Source organism: Vulpes vulpes, chromosome 7 (genome assembly GCF_048418805.1).
Source record: "Vulpes vulpes isolate BD-2025 chromosome 7, VulVul3, whole genome shotgun sequence".
In the NCBI taxonomy this organism is placed as follows: Eukaryota; Metazoa; Chordata; class Mammalia; order Carnivora; family Canidae; genus Vulpes; species Vulpes vulpes.
The window spans coordinates 10,447,038-10,469,543 of record NC_132786.1 but is presented as its reverse complement, the minus strand read 5'-3'; the positions used below and the strand labels follow the sequence as shown (position 1 = coordinate 10,469,543).

The 22,506-nt window shown below is 36.6% G+C and overlaps 1 protein-coding gene across 2 annotated transcripts in view; it reads left to right on the top strand.

The window, feature by feature from the left end:
* TRIM24 (tripartite motif containing 24) overlaps positions 1-22,506 on the top strand; it is a 98,275-nt gene that overhangs the window by 21,155 nt on the left and 54,614 nt on the right. For both annotated transcript variants that reach the window (XM_072762920.1, XM_072762921.1), the window contains exon 2: positions 17,259-17,377. In XM_072762920.1, coding sequence (XP_072619021.1) covers positions 17,259-17,377 — 119 coding nt within the window. The remainder of the gene's footprint in view (positions 1-17,258; positions 17,378-22,506) is intronic.

Sequence of the window (22,506 nt, the reverse complement as noted above, 5' to 3'; positions counted from 1 at the left end):
GGGTGGGGGAGGGAAATGGCACCAGACAGTTCTTTTGTTCTAGAGAAGTGTCTCTGGACTCTGCCTCTCAGGGACCCTCTGAGAGGAACAAATAAACCTCCCCAGTGTGTGCCTCAGGCACTCTTAAGATCACTCCACACTGTGCTTCTGGGTGGTTTGCCTGCCTTTTCTCCAGGAGCAGCATAGTGCCCTCAGGGCTCTATCACAGACAAGCCCACTGACCTTTAAAACTCCAGGCTTTAAGCCCCGCTGGTTGCAAGAACTCATGAAATTCAGTTCTTCTTGTTTTCTAAGCCAGTGGCTTGGTGGAAATGTTCTTGTGTATTCCCTTGTGTGTATGCCTCTCTCTCTCCCCCATCCTTCTTCTTCTTTTTTTTAGAAGATTTTATTTATTCATGAGAGACGCAGAGAGAGAGAAAGAGGCAGAGGCACAGGCAGAGGGAGAAGCAGGCTCCCTGCAGGGAGCTGGATGTGGGACTCCATCCTGGGTCTCCAGGATCATGCCCTGGGCCAAAATCAGTGCTAAACTGCTGAGCTACCCCAGGCTGCTCATCTTCTCCCTTTCCCTCTTTAGTCCTCTCACCCTTCTCTGTGACCATGGCTCTCTCCCCTCCGCAGCGGCCATAATCTGTTTCTCCCCTAAGTCACATCTCCACACTTACTACCTTCTTCAGTGTGGCATCTTCTCTCCCTTTAGTTGTGGAGTTTGTCAAGTCTTCAGGTCATATTCTGGGCTATTTAGGATGATTTCATATTATTAGCTGGGTTCATGCGACAAGGTGAACCTCGAGTCCTCATACTCCAGTGCCATCTTCCTGCTGCTTTGTGATTATCCTTTTTTAGACTACTTTTTTTTTTAAGATATTATTTATTCATGAGAGACAGAGAGGCAGAGACATGAGCAGAGGGAGAAGCAGGCTCCCTGTGAGGAGCCCGATGTGGGACTTGATCCCAGGACTCTGGGATCACACCCTGAGCCAAAGGCAGATGCTCAACTGCTGAGCCACCCAGGCATCCCTTTTATACTACTCTTATAAGTTTTCCTCTAGAGTTATGTGAGCTTCATATAATGAATTAGAGAGTGCTACCTTTTACAGTTCTCTGAAAGAGTTTGTGTAAGATTGGAATCATTTTTTTTTTTCTTGAATATATAATAGCAATCAGAACTTGTGCTTTTCTTTGTGGGAAAATTTTGACTCCGGATTCAGTTTTCCTAAAGTTTTATCTATAAGACTCTTCATGTTTTCTGTTTCACTTGAGAAACTTTGGTAGTTAATTGACTCTCTTTAATTCATTGGGGTTGACTCTACTATGCTTTACAAACTCTGAATATTTTTCTTATTATGGTAAAAATGTACACAATGTAAATTTTACCATTTTAAACCCCCCCCCCTTTTTTTTTTAAGAAAAACAGAGTACCTGGTTAAGGGGGACAGAGGTGGAGAGGGAGAGGGAGATCTTAGGCAGGCTCCATGCCCAGCTCGGAGCCCAACTTGGGGCTCCGTTTCACAACCCTGAGATCGAGATCTGAACTGAAATCAAAGAGTCGGACATAAAACCACTGAGCCATCCAGGAGCTCCCCATTTTAATCATTTTTAGGCCTACAATTTCATAACTTTAGGTACAATTATAATGTTGTGTAACCATCACTACTATTCCCAAAATATTTTTCATCATCTTAAATAGAAACTCTACTCATAAGCCGTAATTCGTTTCACCCTTCCTGCCCCCGGTAACTTCTATTTCGCTTTCCATCCTTCTGAATTTGTCTATTGTAGATAACTCATATAAGTACAATTTTTATATGTATATACATATATAAATCATATAAGTAGAATTACCTACATATATATATGTGTATAATTTGACCTTTTTGTCTGGTTTATTTTATTTAGTATTTTCAAGGATTATCATTGTTACAGCATCAGAATTTCATTCTGATTTAATGGTCAAATAATACTCTATTTTACAGACAGCGCATTTTATTCATTCATCTGTGATGGACAGAGCCACTGTTCCACTCTTATGAATAACACTGCTGTGAACAAGTATATGCTGAGTCCCATTTTCAGTTCTCCTGGGCATATACCTAGAACTGGAATTGTTAGATCATTTGGTGATTCTATGTTTTTAACTCTTTGAGGAACTACCAAACTCTTTTCTGCATTGGCTGCACCACTTTATCTGCTGTATCCCACCAGCAATGTATCAGGGTCAGATTTCTCCATATCCTCCATCCTCTGCAACACTTACATTCCTTTTTTGGATAATAGCCATTCTTGTGGATGTGAAGTGATATCTTACTGTGGTTTTGATTTACATTTCCCTACTGATTAATGATCAGAATCATTTCATATACTTATTTATCATTTGTGTATCTTATTTGGAGATAGGTCTATTCGAGTCCTTTGGTACTGACATTTTCTGTTGTTGAGTTGTAGGACTTCTTTATATATTCTAGATATTAAAACCTTACTAAGTTTTGATTTGCAAATATTTTTCTCTCTCTGTGTTGTCTTTTCACCCTTTTGATAGTGCTGTTGGTGTATAATAGTTTTAAATTCTGGTTAAGTCAAAGTGACATCATGCCTAATGACACGGTAGAACTTCATAGGGTTTGGTCTTTTAAGTGAAACAACCAATAAACTGGAGAAAACGACTAGAATCAACTGTTTTAGACTCTGGACCTTGGTCAAACTCTTAAAAGAACTAGGAGAGTGTTTGATTGAAGGGAAAGGCTGTTGCTCTTTGGTAGAGGGCTCCAAAATTTAAGGTTGTGTGTTTTGATTGGTCTGACAGATTCCTGAGGACTGGACATTGATGTTTGCTGAAATTTAAAGTGACAGTACCTCCTTCACGTTTTGGAGTCAGATATTTAAGGAAATCTTTGTCAGGTGATTGGCTGGCCATCAGACAGCATAGAACAGAAACTTCACAAGGAATACATACATACTTTTCAAGATAATTAATAAAAGTCACAAAGGAACTCTTCCCTCCATCAATAAGCAAAAATCAGCAATCTAGGAGGAGTGGGACAGTTAGAGTTCTAGAGTTACCATAATCGCCAGATCTCTTTGTATTTAACTTACTTGGGGTTCCCACACACACACACTCCCAACCCCTACTTCTTAGATATGTAGATTCATGACTTCCATCAAATTTAGGCTATTTTCAACCATTATTTTTTTGTATTATCCCACAAACAGAACCTGTCCCTCAGGTTCTGTTCAATTTTCTTTATCATTATTTTCATTCTATTCTTCATACTGGATAATTTGAACTGACTTGTCTTCAGGCTTGCTGATTATTTCTTCTGCCTGTTCAGATCTGCCATCTCTGTCAAATTCTTGCTTCCTACGAATGAATTCTATTTCCTGACTTCTTTAAATACTTTATATTTTTTGTTGTTGAAACCTGGACATTTTGAGTAGTATATTGTGGTAACTTTGGAAGTCAGGTTCTCTTCAGGAATCAAAATCAGGAACAAATATCAATATTTTGTTCAGGAACAAAATCAATATTTTGTTCTTGTTGAGGTCTTCAGTTGCCTAATTGTATAGTGGCTTTCCTAAACTGTTTTCACAAAGCTTTCCTTGTGCCCATTACTGACCTGTTATCTTGGCACTCAGCCTGTGACATCTCAGAAGTTCTGTTGTTAATGTGTGGAATTTTTTTTAAGTGTATATGCCTCTTTAGATGTTCTGATAGGTGCCACCAAAGAAGCTGCTGTTTTCTGGGGGTGCTGAATAAAGCCAGCCATCCTAGCTGACCCTCGGGAACCTCATACTACCCAAATCACAAAACTCCAAAATTAAGTTTAGAGTTCAAGATTCTACTGTCCCTCTGGAACCAGCCAGCCACTTGAGGAATGCAGGCTGCTATACCCACAATGCAACAGGATTCAAGAAGGAGGCATGGTAGCTGGTTTACCCAAGCAGCTCTTTTACCAAAGTTCAACAGCCTCTGTCTCTATTAAGCACTTCTCTGGTTGCTATAAGTGTCTGAGTGACTCTAGAGTTCTAAAATAGTGGATTCTGTTAGTGTTTTTCCAGCTTAATGTTTGTTTTGGTAGAGAGACCAACCCTAGAAGCTGCCATTTTTTTTTGACATCTTTTGCTGCCATTTTTACTGCTATTTTAAAGTAAATCACAGATTTGGCATTTCATCCTTAATACTTTAACTTGAATCTTCCAAAATAAGAACAATTGCCTGGATAATCCCATATCATTATCATGGGTAGTTAGCATAGCTGTTGTTTTCTAATATTCTAAGACAAGTGCATCGTTTTCACATTAACTATCTTGTCCTCAAAATGTCCTTTACAGCTGTTTTGTTCAAACCAGAAACCAGTCAAGGATTAACTAAGCACATTTAGTTACTGTGTTTCTTAAGTCTTTCTTAAACTAGAATAGTTTCCTCTCCTCTCCCTATTCTATTATTTGGACTTGTAAAGAACTCATCAGAGTGATAAAATACTTTATGTTCTGCATTTCTGTGGTGTTTCTTCATACATCCTTTTAAAATATTTTATTTATTCATGAGAGACAGAGAGAGAGAGAGAGAGAGAGAAGCAGAGACACAGACAGAGGGAGAAGGAGGCTCCATGCAGGGAGCTCGATGTGGGACTCGATCCTGGGACTCCAGGATCTCCCTGAGCCAAAGGCAGATGCTTAACTGCTGAGCCACCCAGGTGTCCCTCCTCATACGCTCTTTAAGTCATTCTCTCAACTAGAAGTTTAGGTGATTAAATTCAGGCTGAATCTTGTTTGGTAATAGTACTCCATAGAAGATGCTTCATATTCATATGAAGAATATACTTCATATTGCATCAGGAAGCAAAGGATGTCTAGTAAAGATTTGTTAGTAGAATAGTATTGAGGTTGACTGGCCAGATCACATAAAGTTGTTTATCTTAATCTTTAAAGATATTTCTGCTGGGTTTAGAGGTCCAGCAAGGCAATTATTCTATTTAACACTTGGAAGATGCCTTTCTACTGTTTTCTGATTTACATTGTTGCTGGTGAGAAGTAGGCAATCGGTCTTACTTTTGTCTTGTTTGATGATAAGCCATCTGTTTTTTTCTTCTTTGCTTTTAAGATTTTTCTCTTGGTAGGATTTATCACTTCACTTCTGCAAAATTCTTAGTTGTATTTGCTCTCAAGCCTTTCTGAGACAATGATTAAATACTTGTTTTATATTCTATATGTATATATCTATTTCTGGAGTCCATTCTGTTCCATTGTTTGTATTTCTGTCCCTACATAAATACCATCCTGTCTTGATTACTGTAGCTCTGTAGTAAGTCTTGAAATCAGATCACATAAGCCCTCCAAATTTATTTTTCAAATTGTTTTTGCTATTCTTGTCCTTTTGCATTTTCATATAAATTTTAGCATCAGTTTGTCAGTTTCTACAAAAAGCCTGCTGGTATTTTAATTGGAATTGCGCTGAATCTTTAGCTCAGTTTGGGGAGAAGGAATATCCTAACCATGTTGAATGTTCCATTCCAGGAACATGTTTAATGTCTCTCTTAAGGGTGATCATTAAATTTTGTTTCTTAGTTTTCATTATACAGGACTAACATGTAATTTGATAAAAATGTTCCTGTGTCATGTGTTTTTGTTTGGTTTGTTTTTGTGTGAGTATGCTTTATAATTTTTTACATAGGTGATTGCTTCTTGTGACTTTAAACAATTATACTTATCCTTTTCCAACCTGTTTACCCTTTATCTTTATCTTGCCTTTTTTGTACTAATTAAAAGAGCTTGGAATAGAAGTTGTGAGTGGAAGTCCTTGATTTCTTCCAAGTCACACCAGAAAGCATTTAGTATTTCATCATTAAATATGTTATGTGTAAGATTTTCAAACATGGCTTTTATCAGGTTGAGGAAGTTTCATTCTATTCCTAGGATACTGAATGTATCTTTATCTTGTATGGGTGCTGAATTTTTCAAGGATGATGATACTAAGACTTTTCTCCTTTGTTAATGTAGTGAATTACTGTAATTGATTTGAATGCTCAACCAGCCTTGCATTTCTATGATAAACTTTATTTAACCATGATGTATTATCCTTTTTATGTGTTTCTTCCCTTGATATTCTGATATTTTGTTAATGATTTTTGTTAATCTTTGTTCATGAGACATACTGATCTGTACATTTCTGTCCTGCCCTAATTGCATCCGATTTTAGTATCAGGACATTATTGGCCTTATAAAATGAGATGAGAAATGTGTTTCTTCTCTGTTTTCTAAGAGTTGTTTATAGCTGATACTATCTTTTTATGTTTGACAGAATTCACCAGTGGTTCCTTCTAGAGCTAGACTTTTCTTTGAGGGAACGTTTGGAAACAAATTCAGTTTCTTTAATTGAAACAGGGCTATTCAGGTTTTCTATTTTTTTTTTAAGATTTGGGGTAATTCTGTCTTTCAAAGAATCAGTACATTTATTCAAGTTGATCACAGTATTCTCCTGTTACTTTAAAGTCCACAAAGTCTGTACAATGGCCTCTATTTTATTTGATTTTTTTCATTAGTAGTTTTTGATAAGTCTAGCTAGAGTATTAATTTTAACAACCCATCCCCCCTCACCTCCCAAACTAACTTCTGTTTCATTGCCTTTTTTGTTTTCCTTTATTCCCGTTTTCTTTTCTTTCCCAGTACTTTTCTACTCATTATTTCCTTCATTCTGCTTTCTTTGGGATTAATTTGCAGTTCTTTTTCTAGATTCTTGACATAGAAGTTTCCTAGATCGTTGATTTTTGTTTTTTTAATCAACATGGAAATAAGTTCAATTTCCACATAGTTGGGGATTTTCCAGTTCCATTTCTAATTTCTAAGTTAAACTTATTGTGATCATGGAGCAATGTTGTGTGTTTTTAGTTCTTTTAATTTATTCATACTTGTTTTGTTGCTCAGCATATGGTATTTCTGGGTATATATTCCAGACACACTTAATATGTATTCTGCTATCATTGGGTATTCTTTAAACATCATTTGCATCAAGTTATTTGATTCTTTTGTTCAAGTTGTTTATGTCTTTGTAAGGAATTTACCCCTTTATCATTATATATTGTCCCACTTTACATCTGGTAAAGTCTTCCAGGTTTTATAGACTTATTGTTGAATGTGTATCTGTTTCTGTCCTTTTTATTTTTTTAAACTGTGTGCATATTTAATTGGATTTCTTGTAGATAACATTTAATTAGGTCTTTTGTTAAATACATGTGTATGTATGTATGTTTAAGTAGGAAGCCATCAGTGGCATCGATAGGACCATGGACAGAGCATCATTTAGTCCTTTTCCTTTAAAATGCAGAAAAATATAATACTGAAGTGTTAATTTTTTAATAGGTGATTTCCTTGTTTAGCTTCTCCCCAGCACATACTCTATATTCTTACTTTTGGTATTAGCTAAAAGAAGCAATTTATAGCATTTGTGAGACCCATTTCCTTTTCTCTTTAAAGTTGATTACCTGCTTGCCTTTTGGATCTCACCTTTTCCCTTTCAAAAATGGGAGTTGAATTATGTTTTTATAGTATTCCCATTCTTCCCAGGATAGCATGTCAAAAGAACCCCTTTTTTCATACTATATAGTATGCAGTGTCTTGTTTTTCTTGTACTCTTAAATTGTGAGGTTGGAATGAAACTTGAGACACAAATTTAAGATACATTCAACATTGAGTCCCATTGTTACTTTTAGTTATGCACTTTCTTTTCCTACTGGTACTTTTAGGTAGAGGTGCATTTATTAACCTGAATTCATTTGTAGCATTAGTAGATCATACTTTGAGGAAATCAGATAGATGAAGTCATGCTGATCCTTTCAGAAGGAGTCCCCTGTTATCTGGTTTTAATTATAATGCACAGGTTTACTAAGTAACCAGCTTGACATCATTAGGTCCTTTTTATACATTTATTCATAGAATCCTTAGAACAGTCCTACCTCAAATTTATTCTGATGAGTGTGAAACATGTAGCACAACTGGCACACAGCAAACTTACAATATGGTAACCATTATTATGATTATCATTTACTGTTGTTTTACAGAAGAGGAAATGGAGGCTTAAAAGGTTTTAGGGGTTATAGAGCAATCAATCCAAAGAAGGCACCTAGGTCTATATGGTTTTAAGCAACATATTCTATTTTTTTTTTAATTTAAATATGTTCCATGTAGAATGTATACAAGATGTGTCATTAGGCTAGATTCAAATCCCAGATTTGCCACTTAGTAGTTGTATGACCCTGGGCAAGTGATGGTGATTAGTTTTCTGATCCGTAAGATGGGGATTATACTTATTAATTTACAAGAGCTGGGTTGCTCTGAGGGCTACTAGTACCCTAGCAGCTAGAGTTAGAAGTCTAGAGTCTAGAGTTAGAAGAGAAAAAACCTGCTTGCTCTGACAAAAGCAAGCAGGTTTTTTACTAGGTCTGAGGTCTCATTTGCACCCATCTTCTCAGCGTTGGAAGCAGTTTAGTTGAACAATAGACATGTTTTGAAGTTAGTACTGGAGAGGAGCTGCTACTGCTGCTGCTTTGCTCTTTACTGGGCCTACCCACTGTCCAGACTTGTATGCTAATCATTCCCATGCTTTTCTTTATAGTTGATCTTCTGTGTATGCTTTCCTATATAATAATTTATTTGAATTGTATTGGATTTTTTTTAACTTGAATGGTATATGTATTCTTCTAGGACTTCTTCACTTAATATAATATTTTTTGGGATTCAGTTGTGTTGGTGTCTGTAGTTAAAGTGTAGTGATGTCATTGGTGTATTTTACTATTTGAATATATCACAGTATTTCATTTCTACTGTTGATGGACATTTGGATTGTTTCCAGTTGTGGGCTTTTATGAAAAATGCTGTGATGAACGTTCTTGAACATCTCTCCTGATGCTGAAGTATGAGTTTCTCAATGTTGGAATTCTGGATCATAGGGTATGTGTATTATTAAGGGAGTTTATTAGTCATTCACCAAGTATTTATTGAGTGTTAGTTCAGGTACACTTTTAGGTTCCTTGGAATATTGCTGAATTAAATAGACACCAATGATTTACATTCTATTTGGGATCGCCAGATAATAAATAGTAAATATAAATAAATATAAAGATAAATGCCACGAGGGACAAGAGAGCAGGATAAGGGGATCATTTATACAGGAAGGTGGGTTGGGGTGCAGGCGTCATTAAAGGTAACATTTTAAAACAGACTTAAAGTTATGTACCGCCTAAAAATTTTTCAAGCTAACCAAAAAAGCAACTGTGACCTTTAAACACACAGCAATGAATGATTAAAGTAAAAATCTCCACAATTCTTAGAGAATTATTTTTTCTTTGTTAATCAGATCTTAATCCTTACAGATTCTGAAGGGACATGTTCTGAGTGCTAAACTCTACTAGTTTGTGCAGGGAACTATAAGTGTACTCAGACTTGGTTGAATAGAAGTTACATTTCCCAGGGCACTTGGCTGACTCAGTCAGTAGAGCATGGGACTCTTGATCTTACAGTTGTGAGTTTGAGCCCCACATTAAGTATAAAGATTCACTTAAAAAATTTTTGAAATCTTTAAAGCAAATGACATTTCCCCCTTAACTTTATGGTTAAAAAGGTATTGTTAAGTTAGCATGTATTTGGATTCAAATTCATGTAGGACAAATTCCACACCTTAAACAGATGGGATTCTTTTTGTTTTTAAGTTCTTAGTTTATTAATCCTCTCATGAAAAATTTGCACAATCACCACAGATAGTTACTGCAAAACTTTTGTGCCCTTTTGCCAGTGCCAACATTCTTTTGCAATCCACCTGATTTTCTTCATTCTGTCCTTGTGCTCCTTTTCAAATTTTCTTGACATCCTTTTCTTCTCATGGGCCATGTCTTGCATGTCTACGTTTGGGTTTGTTTTTCCTTGCATAATCCACGGAATCACAAATCATGCCAAAGCCAGTTGTCTTGCCACCACCAAAATGAGTTCTGAATCCAAATAAAAAGATGACATCTAATGTAGCCTTGTACATTTTGGCTAGTTTTTCTCGAATTTCTGTCTTAGGTACTGTTGCCTTTCTGGGGTGAAGAACAACAATGACTGTCTATTTTTTTATGTTTTTTTTTTTTAAGATTTTATTTATTTATTCATGAGAGACACAGAGAGAGAGAGAGAGGCAGAGACACAGGCAGAGGGAGAAGCAGGCTCCATGCAGGGAGCCTGACATGGGACTCGATCCTAGGTCTCCAGGATCACGCCCTGGGCTGAAGGTGGCGCTAAACCGCTGAGCCACCAAGGCTGCCCTATTTCTGCTGAGGTAGTTGGTTCATCGCGAACTTCCTGGTCCTCCACATAGTTACTGCATTGTTCATGAGGGCAGCTGAGCTTCAAGCAGCCAGGAAAGAAAAGAGAGCCACAAATGGATTCTTAATTTGTGGACTAATATCTTATATATCAAAATGATATGATCAATTAACCTGTGGTTTTCTAAACAGTTTTGTAAAGGGCAGTGGAAGAGCCTGCACCTGGATCAGTCAGCTAAGAGTTCAAATCATAATTCCAGATTAACCAGAGTTTCTGATCTGTTTCCTCATCTTTATGAGGGTAATGCAGTGCATAAAAGGAGAACACTAAATAAATGTCAGTTCGTTTTAGGGTTTGGGTTTTTTTTTTTACTTTATATTTTGAAATAATAATAGGTTGGTGGGAATTTACAGAGAGATCTCATCATGTACCCAGTTTTCCCCTGTGATTACATCTAATGTAACTAGTACAAAACAAAACAAGGAAATTAACATTGGTACAACAGTGCCTATAGTTCTTTGCCACTTTGTCAGGTGTAGATTCATATATTCATCATCACAATCAATACACTTCTGTTCTTGTTTTATTCCATCACCACCAGTGCTCTCTTTGTAGTCATATCTACCCTTTCCTCACTCCATACTCCATCATCCCTAACTTCAGGCAAAGCACTGTTTTCTATCTCTATACTTGTCATTTTAAGAATGCTACATAAATAGAATCATAAGTGACCTTTGAAATTAGCTTTTTTCCACTCAGAATGCTGCCCTTAAAATCCAATCAATTTGTTGCATGCATTAAAAGGTTATTTCCCTTTTATTGCTAACTAGCATTCCATGGTATGGATATAGCACAGTTTACTTAATCATTAACTTACTTCAGGAGATTTGGGTCTTTTCAAGTTTGCGGTGATTATGAATAACGCTGAATTAAGTTTGTGTTCAGATTTTTGTGGACTTAAGTTTGTTCCTTTGGAATGCCCTGGAGTGTGATTAATTCATATGATAAATATTATGTTTAATTTTTAAGAAACTGCCAAGCTATTTTATATTCCCCTTGGGAATGTATGAGTGATCCAAAATAAAAAGTAGTGGCAATACCTATGTACTCCTATCTCATCTTGATTTTAAATTTGCATTTACCTGATGGCTAGTGATGTGTGCTTATTTTCTATTTGTGTATCCTCATTGGTGAAATGTCTCTTCATGTGTTTTGCCCATTTTCGAATTGGGATATTTGTTTCATTGTTAAGTTTTGAGAGTTTTTTATATATTGTAGATATGAATCCTTTGTCAGATCTGTGCTTTGCAAATATTTTCTCCCCGTGTGTAGTCGGTTTTTTTTTTTTCCATCTTCACAAGCTTTTTGCAGAGCAAAAGTTTTTAACGTTGATGAAATCAAATTCATCCATATTTTTCTTTAATGGGTTGTGTTTTTGATATAAGAGCTTTGAAAGTACAAGGTCCTTAAGGTTTTCTCCTAAAAGTTTTATAGTTTTGTGTTTTATATTTAAATCTGATCCACTTTGAGTTAATCTTACATAAAATGTGAAATTTAGATTGAGGCTCAATTTCTTGAGTATGAATACCCAGTTACTCCGTTGCAATTTGTCGAAAAGACTTTGCTTCCAATTATTCCAATAATTCCAAAAGTGTGAATTATTTTCACACTTTTGTCAAAAATCAGTTGGACTGATTTGTGTTAGGTGTATTTCTGGATGCTCTTCTGTTCCTTTCATCTATGTGTCTATCCTTCCTTTTGCCAATACCACTCTGTCTCAGCTACTATATCTATATAAGTCTTAAAATTGGGTAGTAATTCCTCTCACCTTTTTTTTTTTTCAAAATTGCTTTAGCTAGTCTTTTCCACATAAATATTGGAATAATATTGTCTATACTTATAAAAAAAATCTTGCTTAGGATTTAGATAGAATATACTGGTTTATAGGTCAACTTAGGGAGAATTGACATCTTTATTGCAATGAATCTTCCAGTCCATGAACACGTTACATCCCTCATCAGCATTTTGTACTTTCAGTGCTAAGATGATTTACGTGTCTTGTCAAAAATGAGTTGGCCCTACTCGTGTGGCTCTTTTTCAGTTCTCGATTCTGTTTTATCCATCTGTGTCTTTCCCTTGGTCAGTAACATTCTTGATTATAGTAGCTATAAAATAAGTCCTGAAATTGGATAGAACAGTTCCTCTATTCTTGTTTTCTTTTTTTTTTTTAATTTTATTTATTTATTCGTGAGAGACAGAGAGAGAGGGGCATAAACACAGGCAGAGGGAGAAGCAGGCTCCATTCCTTGCAGGGAGCCTGACGTGGGACTCGATCCTGGGTCTCCAGGATCACACCCTGTGCTAAAGGTGGCGCTAAACCCCTGAGCCACCCGCGCTGCCCCTATTCTTGTTTTCTATATTGACTTAGCTACTATTGTACATTTGCCTTTCTATATACATTTTAAAATCTTATCTATATCTACAAAAAAATGTTGCTGGGATATTAGGAATTGTGTTAAACCCACAGCTTACATTAATGAGAATTGACATCTTATATGCATGTAAGTCCATGCATATAAGTACATGTTTTGCTAGGTTTACACCTAAGTATTTTGGTTTGTTTGGAGCCAATTTTCAAATAGCTATAGGGCTATTCAAATTATTTCATACTGGATAAGTCATAGGAGTTTGTACTTTTTGAGGAATTTGTTTCACTTACGTTGTTAAATTTCTGTGACTAGTGTTAGTATTCCTCTAATATCCTTTTGATGTCCACATGGTTTGTAGCTATTCCATTTTTCATTCTTTGATAAATTGTATTTTTTCCTTTGTCATCTTCAGTCTTATTAAAGTTTTGTTAATTTTATTGGCCTTTTCAAATAACCAGCTTTTTGTTTGATTGACCTTTTAGTTTTCAGTTCCATTGGTCTCTGCTCCTAGTATTTATTTTCTGCCTCGTGAGAGGTTGAAATTGAAGTCCATGTTCCTTATGCTGCATCCCCTGACATCTGGAAGGGGAGGGTCTCCTCCTGACTACTGGTGGATAGTGTGAAAGTCTCTTGATACCTCTTGATAATTCCCTGGCTGATAGGGGCATCAGTGTCTGTTCACTACTTCCATTGTTCTTCATTGACATATCTAAGGGATGGGTACAGCTCGAGGTTACTGGTAGGCAGTAGTAAAAGTTCTGAGTGTCCGATAGGCCTTTTCTAACACCAACCCAGCATAGAGGTAGAGGAGTACCTCATTCCTCTCAGGGAGGTGCAAAAATTCAGGTTCTTCATGTTGTCTCCACTAGTACTGCAGGGGGCCTCATTAGCATCTGGTAAGGATGAAAGCCCCAGCTCCAGGTTTCTCTGACAAACCACAGCAGTGTGTGGTTGGGTTACTTGGTTTCTGCTTGGCCAGGATGGAAGTCTGTGCTTCCCACTGGCCCTTTGCTGGTGGGAAAAGGAGCACAGTTTTATCTGTGGTGTTTGGCTGAAGTAGAGCAGTTACTGTCTAAAAATTTTGTCTTGGTACATTACCTATTTCCTGGTCCTTTGGACAGAGCAGGTTTCTATGGGGTATTTTTTGTTGTTGTTTACACCTGTTGAATGTGTTCATAGGCTGGTGACTTCATGAACACCCACTTTGGAATATATGAGGCTAAAAGAAAATCCAATGAACTCACCACTGTGTTGTTCTTTGTTTGTTTGTTTGTTTGTTTGTTTTCTGTGTTGTTCTTTGGATCCTGAAGACTCTAGATAATCTGCTGCCTTCCCTCTACATTTCAGTCTTATGATTTTTTCATGTAGAATGCCTGATTTTTAGCTGTACTTGTCTGGAAGAATAGGGAAAAATATGTGTACTCAATCTTTTGTGAAATGCATTTTCTCATAATTTGCAGATTTTTATTTTGTTAGTAACATGTATTAGGTACATCTTTTTCCAGTTTGAGCCTTGTCTTATTTTCTTCATGGTAATCTTTTGACTACCTATAGTTCTTAACCTAAATGAAATAGAATTTATTAATATTTCCCTTAATCTCTTGCTTTTTATTTCTTGCTTTAGAAATTTATTCTTGGGGATCCCTGGGCGGCTCAGCGGTTTAACACCTGCCTATGGTCCTGGGATCTGGGATCGAGTCCTGTGTCAGGCTCCTGGCATGGAGCCTCCTTCTCCCTCTGCCTGTGTCTCTGCCTTTCTCTCTCTCTCTCTCTGACTGTCTATCATGAATAAATAAATTAAAATCTTAAAAAAAAATTTATTCTTGCTCCAAGGTTATACAGATGTTCTCTTATGTTTCTTTGTGAAAGTTTTAAGGTTCTTAATCTTTTAAAAGAATTACTATTTTTAATTGAGTAGTAATTTAATTCATTCTCCTCCCATTTTAGAGAACTACAGCATCATGAGAACTTTTCCCATTGATCTCTGGTGCCACATTTATCATGTATAAAATATACTTAAATGTGAGCCTATTTCTGGTACATGTATCCTGTTCTACTTTTTTTTATCCTTGAATAAATTTCACACCATTTTATATATATTTTTTATTATTATTATTATTTATTATTATTATTTTTTTATTTATTTATTTATTTATTATTTATTATTTATTTATATAGTCACAGAGAGAGAGAGAGAGAGAGGCAGAGACACAGGCAGAGGGAGAAGCAGGCTCCATGCACCGGGAGCCCGATGTGGGATTCGATCCCGGGTCTCCAGGATCGCACCCTGGGCCAAAGGCAGGCGCCAAACCGCTGCGCCACCCAGGGATCCCCCTTTTTTTTTTTTTCCACACCATTTTAATTACTATCTTTAGAGTAATTCCTGTTACTTGATAGACATGCCCCACCACTTTGTCAAAATTCTATTGAAATTCCTGTTGAGATTATTAAAACTGCATTGAATCTATAGATATGTTTGGGAAGAATTGCTTTATTTACCATCATGGACATAGGTTTTCTTTACTTAGATATATTTTACTATTTCTAAATATAGCTTAACATTTTTTCTCCACAATGGTCTTCTATATGTAAAAATTATTTCTTAGTACTTAGTATATTTTTGTTGCTATTGTAAAATGGGTTCTTCAATTTAAAAATTAGTTTATTGCTTGTATATATATATATATAAATGAAATTGAGCTTTGGATTACTTTATATTCATTCTCATGCATTTCATTTTACAGGAAATGTACCTGAGAACCTTATTGCAGTCTCCTTGGTCCAAATTATAGCATCAAGTGAATATTAGATTTTTAAAATTTTAATCAAAAATTTAGATTTTTGGGCAGCCCAGGTAGCTCAGTGGTTTAGTGCCGCCTTCGGCCCATGGTCTGATCCTGGAGACCCAGGATTGAGTCCCACGTCAAGCTCCCTAAGTGGAGCCTGCTTCTCCCTGAGCCTGTGTCTCTGCCGATCTTTCTCTCTCTCTCTCTCTCTCTCTCTCTCTGTGTGTTTCTCTCTCATGAATAAATAAAATCTTTTTTAAAAAATTAGATTTTAATTCATAATTATTACTTATTGTTTTACCAAGCACAATGAAAGATTATTTCTCCCCCCCCCCCACAAAGGAGGGATATATTTGTACTTGTTAAAGGAAATACAATAGTGTTTCTTAATCTCCCATGGAGACTTTAAGCAAAACAAGTATCTTTGTACTCCCCCTTCAGAGATATCCTGGTTCTGTAGATCCAGAGAAAACCAGAAGTCTCAATTTTTTTAAAAAAAATCTCCCACATGGTTCTGCACATCCATATTTGAAAACCACTACCAGGGGAAATTACTAAACAATAAAAAGGGCAGCATGGGGTTATTGAAGGGGCATATCATTTAAAATAATGAAGTTTTATTCATTGTTAAATTAAGTGTAGGATACATGTATATGTGTACATACGTGTGTATATGTGTGTGTGTGTGTGTATATATATATGTATACATATATATATACACACACACTGAATTGCTTTGTGTTAAGTAATAGCAGGTATGACCTGGAAGAGAGTGGACATTATAAAAGAACCCAGTTACAATTTGAATGAGATGTGCTCATTTAGTGCTTAGTATATTTGTATTTAAATTTATAATGAGAATTCATGGATATAGAGAACAAATTGTGATTGCCTAAGATGTAAAGGGTCATGAGCGGGTAAAGAATGAGCAGGGTCAGAGGTACAAATTTCCAGTTATAAAATGAATAAGTCATAGGGTTGTAATGTACAGAATGGTGACTGTAGATAATAATATTATATTGCCTATTTGAAAGTATCTAGAACTATGAACCAGCAATTGCACTACTGGGTATTTACCACAAAGATACAGATGTAGTGAAATGAGGGGACACTTGCACCCCAATGTTCATAGTAGCAGTGTCCACAATAGCCAAATTGTGGAAGGAGCCACGATGTCCTTTGACAGATGAATGGATAAAGATGTGGTGTATATGTACAATGGAATATTACTCAGCCATCAGAAAGGATAAATACCATTTACATTGACGTGGAAGGAACTGGAGGGTGTTATGCTGAGTGAAATAAGTCAACTGGAGAAAGACAGTTATCACATGTTTTGACTTATGTGTGAAATAAAAGAAATAGTGCAAGGGACTGTAAAGGAAGGAAGGGAAACTGAATGGGGGAAAAATAGAGGAAGAAAACCATGAGAGACTCAACTCTGGGAAACAAGTTTGCTGAAGGGAAAGTGGGTGGGGGGATGGGGTAACTGGGTCACAGGCATTAAGGAGGGCATGTGATGTGATAAGCACTGGTGTTACACTATATGTTGGCAAATTGAATGTAAATATTTTTAAAAAGTAGCTAGAAGAGTGGATCTTGAAAATTCTTAGCACAGGAAAAAAAAACTTTGGAATTGCATGGTGGCAGATGTTAACTTACTGCCATGATCATTTTACAGTTATATACAAACAATGAAATCGTTATGCTGTGCAAACCAAAAAAACTTAGAACGCAATTTTGTTTTTCCCAGTTGGAGTTATTCGATGTCCAGTTTGCAGCCAAGAATGTGCAGAGAGACACATCATAGATAACTTTTTTGTGAAGGACACTACTGAGGTTCCCAGCAGTACAGTAGAAAAGTCTAATCAGGTAAGCATATTAATTAAGTCTTAAATGTTTTGCCTCCTTCTATTGAGACGTCCTAAACTCCTGACAGACTCTAAAATAAAAGGTGTTTGACATTGACCATTATGTCTATCAATAATTATGTAATATTTTAAACAGGGCTTGGTGCAGGGAATAAACTTTCTAATTGTTGTGAAACCAGCTTTAAAGAATGAAAATGTAATTACGTCAGCTACAGTGTCAAGTACTTAAGACCTCTGAAAGTTCCCCTGTGAATACCAGTGATTTTTCTTTTTTGTCTTCCAGATTGTCATGTCACTTTGCTTCATATGTGATTATATTTATACTAGATATACTTTGTTAGTTACATCACTTTATCAGATGAACTACAGTAATGCATGTGAATGCTCAGTCCAGGAAATTCAAAAGTAAAGTAGTATAATCAACAGAGTAGTTATTATCCAATATGAATTGATGATGATAAGATGAGAATTGAAGAGATTTTTTTTTTTTTAAGATTTTATTCATTAATTCATGAGAGACAGAGAGAGAGAGAGGCAGAGACACGGGCAAAGGGAGAAGCAGGGAACTTCAGGCTCCATGCAGGGAGCCTGAAGTGGGACTTGATCCCGGGACCCCAGGATCACGCACGCCCTGAGCCGAAGGCAGATCCTCAACTGCTGAGCCACCCAGATACCCCAGAGAATAGAAGGGATTCTAATCTGAAGGACAAATTTAAGAGGCTGCTTTATGCTTCTGTATAATATTAGTTTTGGTAAGTTTAGTTACTCTGTTTTTGTCACAGAAACATAATAGGAAGAAGTTATGATCCATTAAACTAGAGACAAAGTCCAAATTGACATGTTTGCTGTAGATAAGTGAGGGGGAGGGTGTTAAACCTGGTTCAGGAATAGGGTACTTGGAGGAATATTTTGGGACTATTCATGGGAATATCATGGGAATATTCATGGGAATATCCCATGAAGATGGGAGAGATGATAATGTGGGATGAAGGAAGCACTAGGCAAAGATAGATCTGAACTAGTCTGGTGGCAATAAGGAAAGGAAGGGAAGAAGTCCACACAGGGCTTGATATACCTGATTGGATGTGGAAGTGAGAGGAACCCCATTACTAGGATGGTGGTGCTTTTCACAGAGAGAAAGGGGGCAGAGAAGTGGTTAGAGAATTGGTTTTGAATATGATTGAGTTTGCCTATAAGACTAAGGTAATGTCATCCATGGTCAAACTGGAGCTCTGAGGAAAGTTTGTAGCTGAAGAAGTTTAAAACCTTTTTGTTACAGATAATTTTAAGCATTACCAGGAGAGGGACAGTTTCACTTGACTCCCATGTACAGGTTACCTAGCTTAGTAGTCATCAGTTCTTGTTTTATGTTTAACCTGACAGCACCCTCCCCCTGACCACACCACATATTATATTTTGTTGAAGTTATTCCCAGACATTATATCCTCTAACCCATAAGTCATTTTCTATGGGAAAATAAGTTTTATAAACATAACCACATTAATTTCATATGTAAAAAAAATTACAGTAATTCCTTAATATATCAAACACCCAGTGATAATGTATCTAATTGTTGTGGTTTCTTTTTTTAAAACAGTGGTTTGTAAGGATCCAATAAGGTCTACACAATTGATGTCTCAACCCTATATTTTAATTAATCTCAAATTACTTTTTCACTTTATTGGTTTTCTTTTTCCTTCCTTTTAACCTACTTGTTAAATAAACTGGGTCTTAGTCTTGTAAAATTAGCCTTATTCTGCATTTTGCTGACCATCTTCATAAAGTCACTTATGTACACTGGCAATAAAAATGTAGAGACTGATTTAGTTTCAGGTTCCATTGGATGAGGGGGTGGTGGTATAAGAATACTTTCATCTGGGCAGCCCTGGTGGCTCAGCGGTTTAGTGCCGCCTTCAGCCCAGGGTGTGATCCTGGAGACCCAGGATCGAGTCCCACGTCAGGCTCCCTGCATGGAGCCTGCTTCTCCCTTTGCCTGTGTCTCTGCCTCTCTCTCTACCTGTGTCTTTCATGAATAAATAAATAAAATATTTTAAAAAAATACTTTCATCCATATGTCTGAGTGTACTTCAATCAGGAGGCATAGGAGTTGGGTTCTCTTTCTTTTTTCTGATGTCAGTGGCCATTAATTATCACTGCCATGATCCCCATATTATATTAGGCACTTGGAAAATTGTGACATTCTCATTCTGTTATTTCCCCTGTTTTTCTTAATTGGAAGAGAAACCAAAGACTTCCTTCATTTATTCTTTGGTTATAAAGGAAAGGTAGATTAAACACTTGATTTATTTTTCCTTTATTTGCTGATTTTTAGAGTAGTAACCTAGTTTCTTAGCATTCTTCAGAGGTTGACTAACAAGTGTGTGTGTGTGTGTGTGTGTGTGTTATTATGAATTAATGGATTTTTTTAAAATTTTTATTTGTGATAGTCACAGAAAGAGAGAGAGAGAGAGAGAGAGAGGCAGAGACATAGGCAGAGAGAGAAGCAGGCTCCATGCACCGGGAGCCCGATGTGGGATTCGATCCCGGGTCTCCAGGATCGCGCCCTGGGCCGAAGGCAGGCGCTAAACCGCTGCACCACCCAGGGATCCCGAATTAATGGATTTTTAACGCAAAATGTGTTGTAGTAGTTGTTCTTATTGATGCTCAAATTGTGCCATCTTGGCAAAAGGAGCCTCACATTGATTCCTGAGTCATTCTGATACAATTGCAGTAGTCACTGCTATCTCCCTTCCTTTTTCTCTTTTCACAAGATATTAGGGGCTTTGATTCCTTTTAGCTGGAAATGCTGTCTATCTGGAGATTACAGTATGGGTGCCAAGGGTACTCATCACCACTGAGTTGGTCATATTTCTAGGCCTTGCAGGAGAATGATTTAGCAAATACTTTTTATTGAAAAAAGAGAAGTGACTGCACTTAACTGTATCAAGCACTGAGTGATGTATAGAATTGTTGGATCATAAAATTGTACACCTGAAACTAATATAACACTGTTAATTACATTTGAATAAAAAAGAATAAACCAGTCCATCAGGTTTGGTCTTGAATTTAGGCCACATAGTGTCTCCTGGGGAACAGGCAAAGGACTCTAAAGCATCTTTTTATTAAGAAGCTCATCAACCTCAAACACATGAAATTTTAAGGACCTGCAATAGAGAGAGTCTCTGAAATCTTTAAGTGTCAGGGAAGGGGATAAACAGAATACAAAGTAAGTATTAGATGATAGAAAACTGTTAAGCTTAGTAAGGAAACTAGTGTTTTTAAGAAGGCTAGGATTTTAGAAAAGTGATGGTGCAAATTTTTAACAGAAAAGTAAGCAAGTTTAGTCTTATTGTATTAATGTATTAACCAAGTGAACAGATTTCTGGAGCAAAAATGTGAGAAATGACCCGAGAAGCTCTGACAGCAAGTGGCTATACCAAAAAAATTAAAACCATGTCCCCACTAGTGCCAAAACCACCAGATGATAGTGTAAAAATTCAGTGTACAATTATTCGTTTTATGTGATCCCAAATGTCCAAAGTCATGTTTCTGTTGCTGTTATTTTTTCCACAGAACTAATAGTTTGACCTGGTGTCCTATAGAGTATGTGAAAAATACGGGTTGTAGCTATGCCTTCTGGGCTTTCCCATAGGATGACCAGAATCATCTCCAGTGCAGCCAGTCTTTGAGGTTCTACCTTGACCCTGCTGAGGATCACAGAAGGCTCACCGTTCCCCTTCCCTGCCCTGTCATGTGCATAGTACCGAGAAGACTGCCCAATTATCAGGAGAATCATAGATGTGCTGAAAACCCAAATTCGGCAGAGGGAATAAAGTCTGTGATTATCAAATGTGAATGTGTTCCACTCCTAAGCAAACTGATAGCCTGATTGAGGCTCATGAGAAGTGACTGAGAAGAGGATATAACATCTATTTCTAAGATTCTTGTAGCTAGAAGACCTTAAGAAGAAAAATAGATTTCATTTGGCTCAATAGTGTACTCTCCATAAATAAAATGTGCTTCCATGTGAGGTAATGGGTGTCTAATTGCTGAAAATATACAAGCAGCCTATCTAGGAAAGAAAAAGCAAATATACCACTATACCATATTGATATTTATAAGTCCAATTTAGATTTGTAGGTCTTTTTTTATTTTATCTCACTTAATCTGACATTGGAAATCTTGGTTCTTAATTACATTGACATCATTATTTGTTTTCTCGAAATATATATATGTTATAGGATATATTGTGTCAGTTTTGGTACAATCAGGAACTATCTTAATTCTTAAAATTAAGAATTGTTTACTAGATATAAACCTGTTTACTGAAAGAATAAAAAATACTTAAAGTATCATAGAACTAGCAACTATAAAGAAGCAGCTCAGAGAACAAAGAGAGTCAAAGTTAGATGAAGGGTCTTGTAGAACATCAGTTCAAACATCTGAAGTGGCTGCTTGGCTCAGCTCATGTTGGTGTCTGAGCTTTTGGCCCTGGGACCACAGAGCTTAGCAGAGCAGGAGTAGGCCTGTGGTGGTAGTATCTCCAAAGCTGGTTCTGTGAGGATTAACAACATTGCAAACCAGGGCTAAGTGCTACTGTGGGAATACACTTGCCATCACCAGGGTGAAGTTCATGGATTGGCGTGATATACACAGAAAATGCAAGCAAATAGACAACTAAGATGATGAAGTACCTTCTTCCTCTGACACTGCAGTCCTCCTCCAGCACCATCTATTGTCAGAATCTAATATGGGAGCAACCCTGGTGCAGTTTAGCTCCCTGCATGGAGCCTGCTTCTCCTCTGCCTGTATCTCCGTCTCTCTCTCTCTCTCTCTTTCTCTCTCTCTCTCATGCATAAATAAATAAAATCTAAAAAAAAAAAGAAAAGAATCTAATATGGAACCAGCTCAGCATGAATATGGTTTGTGGAGTAAGACTATGGAAGCATAGAGTTGGTACTGAAAGTAGAAGTTATAGAGCTGTTTCTGTCAAAATAGAAAGCAAGGAAGACAGCAATTACTTACATGTATGCATAGGAAATAGTCAATCAAATCCATTTTTTTTCAATTTTTTAAAAAAATGTATTAACATTCAGTGTAATATTCTAAAGTTACTTGAAATAAATAATT